Genomic DNA, 13,690 nt, shown 5'->3' with positions numbered 1-13,690 from the left:
ATTCTCCACTCGTTCACGTCAACTCGCCCTGTACTGTTTCTGTTTCTGATCTTCTGCAGCCCTGTGTCAGACAGCCTCCTTCAAGTCTCTACCTCAGACCAATAGAGTGCTTGACATTGTCTCCTCCTTGCTAAAGTCAAAGTCAGGTTAAGATCACAAGCTCTTCATTAGTATTCAGGTGTAGGAAAGCACACTGGAGCTGAGTGGGCCTCAACTGTGGCCAGAGCCTGACTCAAACAAAGAGCTATTGAGAACTGTTAAGCAACAAGCATCCAAATTCATCATTCGCATCCGTGCCAGTCTGCAAAAGTTGTGAATCGTTGCAAACCTTTTAAATCTACCAGTTTTGAACTAAGCAATGGTATAACAGAAAGGACCGTGCTATATACATTTATGCCTTCATGAGAAGTGTGGGAAATAACAGTGTAGTTACCTCCAAATCACAAATAAAGTTATGTTCCCTGCATGTGGATAGTCTCAGTGTTTACTATTGTTGATTTTAATATTTGGTCTAAAAATGATCATTTCCACACTGGGAGCGACCCTTATGTAAGCTTATCCACCTCTGTTGCAGGATTTATACCACTACATTAGTGTGGTTTGAAATGGCCAACCCCACTCCTCCCCACTTCCCCTTCCATTTTCGCCTCGTTGCCTCTCTTGCTCTATGTTTCTATTTAGTGCCTGCAAGCCTGCATCAGACTGTGATGCTATGTAAGCCTATATCTTTAGTGAAGTGACTGAAACATCTGCTGCTATCTCAGATTTCTGTCACACCTGCTCTCTTTGCAGTTGTGACAACATCTGTACCCAAAGGAGTCATTTTAAACAAAAGGTGCCTGCAATATGAAATTAGTCCTAAGATTGTCTTTTTGTCTTTCTGTGTCTTGTTTTTCTCTCTATTTATTTTTTGTCTTGTAATATTATACTATCAATCCACTCATAGTAACCCTTCAGCACAGAAAAATCTTTTTTCTTTCACACAGACTTATCTTTGCGTGAAACAAACGGACGTTTCTGCTCTCACAAATTTCAGGCATTGAAAGTTGTTCAAAAAAAGGCTACTTCATAGAAATGATAATCTAATTTTACAGGACTGATAGAAGGAATATCGCAGTTATAGCCTTTTTCTTTTTTAAAACAATTCCTACTATCGTTTTACCCAACTGTCTTGACTATCATCAGTCAACATGTGTTAGAAGGCTGTCAACACACTGCCCGTGGCATCTTCTGGGGCCTTAAACTCCTACTGCAGTTACGTATCAGAGACAGACACATGCACCATGCGCTTCTTTTGTCCATATTCTTTTGAAACACACCTCCCAACGTGCCAGGCAGTGATGAGTAACACCTGAGGCGGAGATTATATTGGGAAGTAGGGAATGGGAAGAGTGGTTTCATGTGAAGGTACTGGGGTTTGGGGGAGTTGATTGTGTGATGAGAGAAAACAAGCAAGTAATGCCTCGCTGTTGTGATGATCCCTGAGACTGAGAGCTACCCAAATCTATATTAGAATGTACATGTTAGAGAGAAATGCATCCGTTTATTGTCTAGAGGGTGGTATGAAAGTGTGTCTTTTAGCGTATGTGCATGTGTGTTTGAGTGTGTTTGGGTGACTGCGGTGTAGTGCTGGCAAGTGGATGGGTGTGTGCTCATCTCAGGATAGAGAGTGCCTGCAGCTCCGTAGCTTTAATGTCTGACAATTTGTATTGGACAATGACTAGTGTGGATTGTCTGTGAAAGGATAAATTGTTTGATTGTGAGACCTAGTTAATGTCTACAGGTATACATGGAAGGAAGATGGAACACAGAGGAGAAGGGATTACATTTTCTTCTGCTGTGGCTAGCATTAAAAATAACATCACAAGGTTTTCACTTAAGATGATGTTTGTCCATTTAATGTCTTAAAGGATATGTATGTAATGAGCCAAGAAGTGTGTAAGGAAAGAGAAGAGAATGAAGTACTTTTCTATTCCCGTTTAATTAAACTTTCACCAACATTTTGTTGCAAATCATTGCCTTTATGCCTCAATCACATTACAATAGTTCAGTCTAACAAAAGTCACTTCTTGGCATGATACAAAATTTTAAGCTTCTGCAACAATGAAAGAATGAAGCTGATGCAAGTGCTTTATCTTACTTAATAGGACAGTTGTGTTTACAGTGAGATGTCAGGCCCAAACTCTCTGAGTCTTGCACTCAGTCTGAATGTATTATAATCATTATCTGTTATTTGGTGTTGTTTAGCAGATCTATTCAGACTTCAGTCATTTTTCTTTTTACTGTCTCTTTTTCACTATCACACGCTGTTTTTTGAGTGCTGTGCAATGAATAAAATGGAATATGTATATGCTGGATATGGATGTTATTAATGAAGGTTTTCTGACCCCAAAAGAAACTGGCCTATTTCAAAGGCACTTATGTGCAATTATTTGGCTTTTAGCATTCTGTTTTTCCACACTTTCATCTCTGAAGCACTCAGCTCAATGAGAGAGATTCAATGTCTGTCATTGTTAAAACATACTACAAAACGTGAATATGTACTTTAAAAAGTTTAATAGGACCTAATAAATCTGTATTGTTCACATAGACAGAGAATATAGGTAAGAAGAAGAAAGGTCCAGCTGGACACTAGTCATTGAAGGGATTCAGCAACATTTAGCCATTCTTCCCAAACCCTGATATATCTGTGATACACAGGAAAAACTATCAGCAGTCTCCTAATTTTATAATGCTATTTCTTGATATATTATAGATCTTTTTATATATTTTAAATATCCTTTCACAGTGCTTCTAGATCTACTGATGATGCTTAACTTACATAGAGTCATGTATTAAAGAGAACAAAACATTTTGTTATTTGCAGATGACATATTGTTGTACCTACCCAGTCCATACCATTCTCTTTGTGCTATAATGTAATTGCTCTGTCATGGTCCTGGGTCTACAACTCAGTTTTTGTTTTTGTTATGGGTTATGTACTAGTTCAGTAGTGATCTTTCTATAATGAGATGGTGCTACCATAGCTCTAAGGCAGGGGTGTCAAACTCCAGGCCTTGAGGGTCAGTGTCCTGCAAGCTTTAGATATCACCCTGGGTCAACACACCTGAATCACATGATTAGTTTATTAGCAGGTTTCTGGAGAACTACAAGACATGTTGAGGAGGTAATTTAGCAATTTGAATCAGCCGTGTTGGATCAAGGACACATCTAAAACCTGCAGGACACCGGCCCTCGAGGCCTGGAGTTCGACACATGTGCTCTAAGGCCTTCCGAACATGTATATGTTTTAGGATACTGGTGGATGCGAGTAAAAAGGCCATAACAAAAATGGTTTAGTTAGAAATTACCCACGCGAGTACACTGGTTCATTGACATGTTATATATGAAAAATATGATCATGTATGATATTTGTGCAATGGATATATTTAACTTTTGATTAACTTTTTGCCCCATGGCCTTCCAATCATGGACCAACCACTCTACCTACTGAGCTTCCCACGCCTACATGTTTTAATTGTCAAACATTGTCAGATGTGTCCAGTGCTGAACAGGTGTCTGTATTACCTGTTTTGGAGAAGAGAGTTTATAGAAATCAATCTGTCTTAAACTGTCTAAACATCACCGAAATTTTTTTTAGATATTGCATAATATTGGATATTATTAGCTATGTCTTTGTCTTTGCCATACACATAGATTATTTGATTATATTTGTGTAAAAATAGAAATCAGAAGATAAAACAATATAATATTCTGCTTGAGGAAATTTTGCTGAAGTCTTTTCTGAATGTCTTGCTATATGTATGAATACATTTGGTCTGTAGGTAGCCCCCCCCCCCCCTTTTTTTTTAAAGATCAAATCAGCCCTTGCACTGAGGAGCAATACTCATCTTATCAAGTAATAACTGGTTTGTCAATTATAAGCATATAGTACAAGACCGTTTGGTACCCTTTTATATGAGTTTGCATCCTAACATGATTTTTAAGTGGTAACAAAATAGGCAGTGTTTAGATAAGAGATACAGACCTGCAGTGCTTCTGGGCATGACATTTGAGAAGAGAGAACATGAGCATCTTCAGCTAACACGTGTGGTTTCCCAGCCAAAGGTCAGGAACAAGTGGAAGACTGAGCTTGCGAAAAGGTCAAAGTCTCTTTGAAAATGCTGCTAACAAAATAGTATCATAAACAAGTATTCATATCAGGTTCATGAAATCTACTAATGTGCCGTTAGTTTTATTGGAAAATATGATAGATAATGAACTGAGATTCTCTACTGACAAACTATTGTACAAAAATATTTTGAAAGATGAGTTTGCTACACAAAGGGACTTTGGAGAATGCCACAGCACTGACAGGATAGATGTTAATGTGACATTTAAAGCAGACCGCACAGTTGGACGTCTTGTATTTCAATTTTTATGTATAATATATCCAACGGCCACTGAAAGATACAACCCCAATTTAGAAAAAATAATGATGCAACGATATGCAAATCTCACAAACCCATATTTTATGTGGCAATAAATGTTTACATTGAGAAAATTTGCCATTTTGAGAAATAATTTATGGCATCAACAGGCTTTTTATAAAATTAGGATAGCCCCATGTTTACCACTGTGTAGCATCACCTTTTCTTTTAACAGTGCTGCTCAACAGTCATGGGTTTTCTTTATGAGATTTTTTTGTTTCATGAGGCTCAAAATGTTTTCAATTGGCCTGGACACCAATTCCATTGGCACTGAAGCACCCCCATATCACCTCAACTGAAATCTGAAGTGGTTCCTTACCTCTTTATTCCAGAGGAATACATTTCTTCCAAAACTTCCATTTCTTTTAAAAACAATTTTGAATTTAAATTCCTCTGACCCCCCAAAGCTTTTCCAATTTATCTCATTCCATCTTAACTTAGTTTTGTCCCAAAGAAGATGGTAGTGTTTTGGATCATGTTCACTTCATGAAATGTATTTTCTAATACATGTTTTCTAAATCACTTACCCAATTATTGTCAATTAGTAATAGGTTTGTGACTTTGTTACTTTAAGCATCTTTTTTCTTGCTTACTTTCTTTTTTTTGTAATTGGAGTGCTGCATTGTTTACACATAGAACCAGTTGATAGTGTTGAATAGTGAATAGATCTCTGAGGACCTATGAAAGCAACAATGGGGATAGAGTACTGGAACTAAGCGTAGAACTAAGAGAAAGAGATTTAAACCATCTGTTCCAGCTATCGTCATGAGAAATGTGGGGTCCTTGGGAAAGATGGATGAGTTCGGAGTGGTGATTAAGACCCCGGGAGAGTATCATTAGTGTAGTATGATGATGATAAATGTGAATAAACTCACAATTCCTTGAAAAATTTATCTGAATAGAAGAAGAAGACTACACGATTTAATTCACTTCAACTCAATTTAATTTATATCAAACCAAATCATAACAACAGTTGCCATTGAGGTGCTTTATAATTCAAGGTAAAGGTAAAGACAATAATCCAGGGAAAACCCCAACAATTGGATGACCCCCTCTGAGCAAGCTCTTGATGACAGTGGGAAGGGAAAAAAAAACAGTCTCTTTTAAGAAGAAGAAATCTCAAGCAGAACCAGGCTCAGGGAGGGGCAGCCATCTGCCATGACTGGCTGGGGAGGGGAGGAAAACAGGACAAAGACGTGCTGTGGAAGAGAGCCAGAGATTAATAATAACTAATGATTAAATCCAGATAAACATGCTGTGTAGAACCCATGTCTATTGGAAGTAGAGTTTCCAATAGACATGGGTACAGTGGTTTAAATCGTATCCATCTAATAGACTCCAATTTGTTCATGGAAATGGAGAGTCCTCGTCACATACTAAGGTTAAATATGGAGTTCCACAGGGTTCTGTAATAGGACCATTTTTTTTACACTATTACATGCCTCCCTTAGGCAGTATCATTAGAAGGCATAGCTTACAATTTCACTATGACACCCACGTTATCTGTCCATGAATCCAGATAACACACACCAATTAGTTAAACTGCAGGACTGCCTTAAAGACATAAAGACCTGGACGACCTCTTATTTTCTGCGTCTAAATTCAGATAAAACTGAGGTTATTGTACTTGGCTTTAAAAATCTTAGAAATGTGGTATCTAAGCAGGTGCTTACTCTGGGTGATGTTACCTTGGCCTTCTGTAACACTGTGAGGAATCATGGAGTCATTTTTGTGGATATTTCCTTCAATGCTCATATTAAACAAATATGTAGGACTGCTTTCTTCCATTTGCACAATATCTATAAAATTAGAAACATCCTGTCTCCAAGTGACGCTGAAAAACTAGTTCATGTATTTATTACTTCTAAGCAGGACTACTGTAATTTGTTATTATCAGGATATCCTAAAACTCCCTGAAAAGCCTTCAGTTGATTCAAAATGCTGGTGTAAAAGTACTGACAGACAGCAAGAGCATAGCATGTACTCGCTTCTCTTCATTGACTGTTAAATCCAGAATTGAATTTAAAATCCTGCTCCTCACATACAAGGTCTTGAAAAATCACACCACATCTTATTTAAATGACCTTATAGTACCACACCACCCCATTAGAGCACTTTGCTCTCAGACTGCAGGATTACTTGTGGTTCCTATAGTATTTAAAAGTAGAATAGGAGGCAGAGCATCTTCAGCTTTCAGGCCCCTCTTGTGTGGAACCAGTTTTCAGTTTGAATTGATTTGGGAGGCAGAAAGCCTCTCTACTTTAAAGATGAGGATTAAAACTTTCCTTTTTGATAAAGCATATAGTTAGAGTTGGGTTAGGTGACCCTGAATCCTCCCTTAGTTAGACTGCATTTTTCCTTTTTAAAAAGTGGGTCCCCTAAAAAAAAATTGGGAAAATATTGGCCTAGGGGAAGCAGTCAGATGTACCATGGCAGCCTCCCAAGAAGGCTGCCAGATGAGGTGATGTGGCACAGAGTGGCAAAAAGTCAAATGGAGCAAGCTGTGGAGTATGAAAACAGACTGTTTCACTGTCAGAGCTACCTATAATGTGTTGGCCTTTACAACAAATTTACATTGCTCGAGTGGTGAGGATCAAGCCTATCACCATTGTGCCACTCCAGCTACATTCAAACACATCCCCCTGTGTTTTAAGAACAGTTTAATGCTTTTTACTGAACATTGCTCTGAACATCTTGGAGTAAATGAAAAAGGTTCTCTGTAGATTCAGGCTGCCTGAGACTGAGTTTACAATATTGAAATCTGTCCTCATATTGGTCATATTCTGTTTAGGAGGGTTTGGGCCAGATTTAGTAATGTATTGTACCAGTGTAAACTTGATTTTGACATTAATAAAGTGCAAAGAGAACAAAGTGACAAGATTGTGTGTAAGAGGTGGAAATTCAGAGATTTTTGTGACTGACAGTCTTGTAGGTATATACTGGTATTTCTGGGAGTTCATTTCTGAAGGTGCAAAATATAAGAAGAATAATATGTAAAGGAAGCATGTGACATAATTTCCCAAGGTTTGCAGTGTGAAGTTTAGTACTAATTGTAGTGATAGTTAATGTAGAAAAAAAAAGTCTTATTTTTTGTGCTTGATTTTGAAATTAACTGACTGTGCCTGTGTTTAGCTTTTTTAGACCCGCTTTGGTAAATCACCTGTAAAAATATCGAAACATTTCTTAAACTGAAAACACTATGTCCAGATGAACACAATGAACTTTTGGGGATTGTCCAAAGACATTTATGCTAGGTCCCCAGTCAACAAGTCTTCAGCAGCTCCTGTATATAACTTGTGGCAAACTTTGGCCAAGGTATTCGTGTTTCAGAAGCTGACATGTAATAGTTTCTGACATTTTGTGTGATTTCCTCGAAGCCTTTTAGATATGGCCTGAGTCTCCTTAGCGTTAAAGACAGGATTCAATAAGTAATGCTTCAACAAGCCCCAGCACCTGGCGGTCCCCGTCACCCTCTGGCTGACTGTAATCATTTGTGATAGCCCCTGTACGCTTGCTGGTCTCCCAACAGCACATGTTTCACTCAGGCTTTTAGAGGGACATCAAAATGCATTACCTCCAAAGCTGTAGATGGGGGTCTGAATGCATGAAGCCATGGTGGAAATAAAGACATTAACTCTATCTCCAGACCAAGGTTGCTGAACTGAGCTGAGTGACATTACAGTTGCAGTCGTTATGCATACTACTGTACATCAAGGGGTCATTTCTATGTGAATGCCTCTGCCTCTCAACTCAATGTACACAGTAATAATGTCTGAACTGTATATCTATTACTATAATCAACATTTAATGATACAATTTTGTGACTTTCATATTTGTTTTCCTTCTCTTTTCTAGCATTATTCTGTAGCTACCTCTTTTTCTCCTTCAAATTAAGTGGAAACAACATGGTAAATCTTAGGTTTTCTGCACATACTGCTGTTGCATGGTAAATATGGCCTTAATGACTTTGCAGCAGGGGGTTTGGCTGTTTAATGAGCACACTCTCCTGCTCCACCATGTTCAAATGAGAGCCTAATTTCATTTTCCCTCTTGACCTCTATTCCTCTTAGAAAACAACAAAGCACAGGGGATTTTTTTTTTCAAAGGCTTGTGCTGCGGTAGAGAAAATAAGAGGTGTGTGGAGAAAGAGTATAATGATGAGATTTTGCCCGTGATGATAGACGGCACTTATATCACCACACTCTTCCTTAAATCCGTGAGCAGTATCTTGAATTTTTCACCTACACAAGCAGACATGGAATGAAAAAAAAAAAAACTCAAAGGGGCACAGAAGAATATTTGATACTTTTTGGGGAAATGTGAAAAGTAAAGCTATTACAAGCAGCTAGTGGACTTACCTTATTGCAATAACTCGAAACTATTGAATTAAATTGAATTAAAGGGTGTTTAAGACTATAAACCGATGAAAGTGTTTACTGATGCCATAGTGGAAATGAGTGGTAGGCTTGTTTTCCTATGGACTTGAAAAATGACAAATGCCTTTCATATTGCCCAAGTAAAAAGATTTCTTGTATGTCAAAAAAAAAAAAAAAAAATAGATAAACCAAAACTGGCAGCTTTAAATGACAGCCAGAAAAGATAGGATCTGTTTTTTTCAGACCAGCTGTTAGGAAACTGTCCTAAGATTTGATGCCTTAGATGTGGCAGTTGATGAAACCACTTCACAAGCAACCAGCAGACCATGGCGTCACTTTAGAGGAAACCACGCAGTGGGTGTCTAGACCAACAGCAACACTCTTGTGTGCTGATAACACCACATCCACACGCCACATGTGTTCTGTTCAACAGATCGAATGATTTTAACTTGAAGTCATGAATCCTTAAAAACTATCCCCTTTCTTCTTTGCTCATATTAGGCCTTTCCAATAAATCATGTGCACAACTGTGATCAGTCAAAATTATTTGTCTTTTTTTTTACATTTCTCTTCACATAGTTCTGTCCATCCAACATGTAGACTAGACAAATGTTGTGTTATTTCATTTACTTTTGTGCCATCCAACTGAACACAAATTTAGTAATACAAGAAAAAGTAATGACATCTGTTCTTGTCCAAAAATTGTTACCAAGAACAAAGGCCGTTTTCAACATTTCTATATTTTGCATCACTAGTTGCACACCGACATACCTGTTAGTAACTTGCTAGTAGCACATTCGCAGTTTCCTGCTGTTGCTTTTGAATGACTGGCTCCCTTGAAGCTTTTTGTGGCTAAGTGTCCCACTCAAGGGCAACTAAAGAATAACTGCTGAAGGGCTGACAGTTCATTACTCATTCAATTTCATCACTCGGCTTCTATTAACTCGTGTGGTTATTTAAGGCATAACATCCCTGGTCTGATTAAAAGCTACATGTACTTTATAAAACAAAAACACAAAGAGATTTGCTTTAGAGACTAGAAAAGCCAGACTGCAAACCAAAATAAAAGTCACCTATATAGAAATCCATATTAAACAAGTCCAACTTGTTGATTTCACAGGTTAGGGGGGTTATGACCCCCCAATAATCAGACTGACCAATATAACCCCCCCAATAAAATGATGAATTATCTTTCATAAATAGGCTGTTGGTTTTGTTTTCTTTACTCATTTCAGGTATTACCAGCAAAATAGTACATGTTTAATCATTGGGAATTTACCCAGATGTATTTATTTACTTAGACAGAGATCTTGCCACCCCCCCCAATGTTCAGCACAAAGTTACGCCGATGTCTGGCCCTTCAGTTGATCCATCTACTGTCCATTGAAGCCACATTGGAAATGGTCTCAGTGGAAGAGTGGCTGTCAATACCCCATTCTTAAGGAAAGCAAGCAGGGAGAAAAGGCAGAGAAATTACACAAGAAGTAAATATCTGTGAAAAGGGGTTATACAGAGTAATGAATCCAAAAAATTGTGTTTACAGCCATCTGTAAAACACAGTAGAGGCTTAGTCATGGCTTGGGGTGATTCACCGGGCCTTTGGGGATCTTGTCAAACTTGATAGAATCATAAACATAGTAAAGTATCTCATGTGATATCATGCAATACCATCTATAAAGCATCTGATTGGTAACTGCTTTATTTTTCAGCATGACAGTGATCCCAAACATACTGCAACAAAAGTACATCTGAACAGAAAAACACACAATAGAACACTGTCAGTCATGGGCTGGTCTCCCCAAAGCCCACATCTAAATATTACTGAAGCATCATAGGATCATATAGGATAGGATTATCTTGACAGAGACCAGAATAAAAGCCAGCCAACATCCAAAGAAGAGCTTTGAATGTCCTTCAAGAATTCCGACAAACTATTTCTGAAGACTACTTAAATATAATAAAAGAACCCTTGCCTAAGAGAGTTCAAGATATGTTGAAGAACAAAGATGGTCATACAAAATATTGTTTTTCAAGCTCACTGGAATTGTAAAAACAATGTCTTTGCCTTATATACTATATTTTTATGTATGTTTGCAGATGTTTACCTATTTTCAATATTCTTAGCAAAATATAAAGAAATTAGGGGCGACTCAAGACGTTTGCAAACTACTGTACAGTTGTGTGCCAAGTGCAAAGATTTGAATTGCATGAACAGATGGGATGTAATGATTGTGCAAATCGTGTTCTCATCCACATTATATTTTGTAAAAGGCAGTGAATAACCTTGGCTCTGAAAGTAAGGAAGAGATTCTGCTCAGCAGGGCAACGAGACAAAATGCTTTCATCACACCTGCTGGTTTACTGTTCTGCTATCTAAACTCTGTTCCTTTCCTTCCCCATCATCCATCCATCAACACAGCAGTAAATGCACAGAGCATAGCCACTCTCCATTTGTCAGTGCCTATCAGAAACGGTTGCATGCCCATTACATGCCTGCTGACCCCTCTGAAGTCTAAAATAAACTCTGGGGTGTTGCAAGAAAAATGTCACAAATGATAAAATATAGCCTATACCACCCGAGAAAGATTAAGAAGCAAAGAAACAGAGGGATTACATCAAGTCTTCACTTTTTATCATCCAGTGGTGTCATTGTCATGTTTTTATTTCAAAGCCTGAGAACTGCCTGAAACAGATATGCTTTGGATGAAAAAAAGGCACAGGAGCAAAAAGGGCAGAAAAGAAGGTGAAGAAGATAACAAGAGACGGAGGCAGTAAGTTATCAGAAGAAAATATTTTATTTCTCAGCCTGTTATTGAGACACATGAGGTCAAAATACAACAAACCACAAGATGGATTAAAAAATTATAAGCTATGTGTCTATGTTTTTCAGACTAGCACTCATTTCAGTGTTTCTTTCTTTCTGTTTTTCTTCAGGAAATGGCAGAGAAAACCCAGAACTAAAGCAGTGAAGCGCTTCTGCTTCTGAGGTTGAGGATTTGTTTTCGGAGGTATTAAATGCTTAACCAATAAATCAATAGAACAATACCTGTAAATGATTACGATAGCAGTTCTGCACTGACTTTAAGCTTATTCATTTGAACTAAAAGTGTAAAAAGTGAGCAGGAGTATGGATATAGCAAGTAAAAATAAAAGAATACAGACAAAAGAAACAGCTGAGTTTCAATCAGAATTAACAAATCAGTCTGGTATTCAATACAAACCTGTAGTCCAATGTACTTTATCCTAAGAATTGCAAGAAAACTGGATATGTAGAGCACTACAATTTTTATGTAGGAACATTTTGCTGTTGTGTAATTAATTAAAAATATTGTCGTGGTGGGTTTGAGCAAAACACTAAATGACTGTAGTCTGTACCAAATGGTGGCCAAACTAAATGACCAACTGCCATCTCAACAGACAGCTCCATGGGTTTTACATATTTATGTATCTATGTAGTAAGTATGTAGGGTCACTCTGTCCTGCTATCAAAAATTAATCGTTGTCTATGTGGAGCTAACAGGTTACGCACTACAGCTGGGTTGCTTCTGCTTGGTGAATGTTTTTCAGATGTTACTGGGGGATCAATAGAGAGAAGTGCTGAAAGGATCTATATCTATTCTTGTTTTGCTTATAATGACAGTGTGGGGTTTTGTCCCAAGCATTAAAAAAGGCAAACGTACAAACATTATAATTTTTTATCATTTAACTTTTGTGTTACAAGAAAATAGAAAGCAATGCAATTACAGAGAAGCTATTTGTGACTAAAGTTTTTCTTTCTTTCTTTCCAAATTAGTCACCTTGACAACCGTGAAGCATGCTTTGTTATTTCCTTTGTCTGTGTCACGGTGCACATGTCTTTCTTAAGACACTTAAGTGATGCCACACGCACACACGCAGTCGTCGCACGAGAGTTCAGTCCAACTATGTTAAATGCGTTTCCTCTGCGTAAACGTTCAATGACAAGAATTTGTTTTTTTTGGGGTTTTTTTCTCTTGTTTTGCGTTCATCAATCACTCGGTTTGTAAATAGCTGTGCCCCTGCAGACAGCTACACAGCGCTCATTCTGCGCTTGGCTTTCCCCCCGGACCCCTGCTACCCTGTTCACTTTAACCAGCTTCACGCGGTGTGCCGTTCTTGTAGAGCGAGCGCAGAGCACATCCCAGTCAGTCTTCACTTCTCCTCTCTCCCGTTCACTCCGGGATGGAGCTGTCCTCCTAGCGCAGCAGAAGTGTACTTCAGCAGTTGGCAACTTGGTTTGACGTTAAGGAGAAGCTGAAGCAAACGTCAGTTCTTCTTCTGACAAGATTTCTTTCAGCTCCGCGCATTAACTTGGCTGTCGCAAATCTGCAAAATGACAGCAACCGGACTACATCCACGCTTTGTGCTCCTGCTTTGCTTCATCTCCACCGCGGCGTGCAATACGTTTGCATTCACCGAGGAGCCTTCTGACAGAGGCGGGAAGGCGGACGGGTATTGTAGTCGGGTATTACGGGCTCAGAGCAATAGGAAAGAGGGCAACAGCGAGTTTCGGCTCCGGGTAGAAGGAGACCCGGAGAGCTATCACCCAGGGAGCACATACAGAGGTTGGTGTTAGCGATATACGCGTAGTACGCTGCTTTCCATTGTGCCTGTGCATTGCCTCTAAGCCACAGTCAGCAGACTATGCAAACTTAAGATAAGTTTCTGCACAATCTACTTTTGATGCGGGGCGAGCGCTAAGATGATTACGCACAATCGCAATAAGCAGACGTGTATTTTAACTACTAAATGATTAACGAGAGATCATTTTAAATCTGATTTGAACATCTGTGAGCAAATAGAGTGCCTCAAATAGTTTTGTATGAT

The 13,690-nt window shown here is 38.5% G+C and overlaps 1 protein-coding gene across 1 annotated transcript in view; it reads left to right on the top strand.

Annotated features, from left to right (window-relative positions):
- Positions 1-12,753: 12,753 nt before the first annotated feature.
- spon1a (spondin 1a) overlaps positions 12,754-13,690 on the top strand; it is a 57,776-nt gene continuing 56,839 nt past the window's right edge. Inside the window, exon 1 of the mRNA XM_042213783.1 lies at positions 12,754-13,428. Coding sequence (XP_042069717.1) covers positions 13,197-13,428 — 232 coding nt within the window. The 5' untranslated portion in view covers positions 12,754-13,196. The remainder of the gene's footprint in view (positions 13,429-13,690) is intronic.

Source organism: Haplochromis burtoni, unplaced genomic scaffold (genome assembly GCF_018398535.1).
Source record: "Haplochromis burtoni strain Fernald_Lab_line unplaced genomic scaffold, NCSU_Asbu1 Contig_11, whole genome shotgun sequence".
In the NCBI taxonomy this organism is placed as follows: Eukaryota; Metazoa; Chordata; class Actinopteri; order Cichliformes; family Cichlidae; genus Haplochromis; species Haplochromis burtoni.
This window is presented reverse-complemented; position numbering and strand designations above follow the sequence as displayed.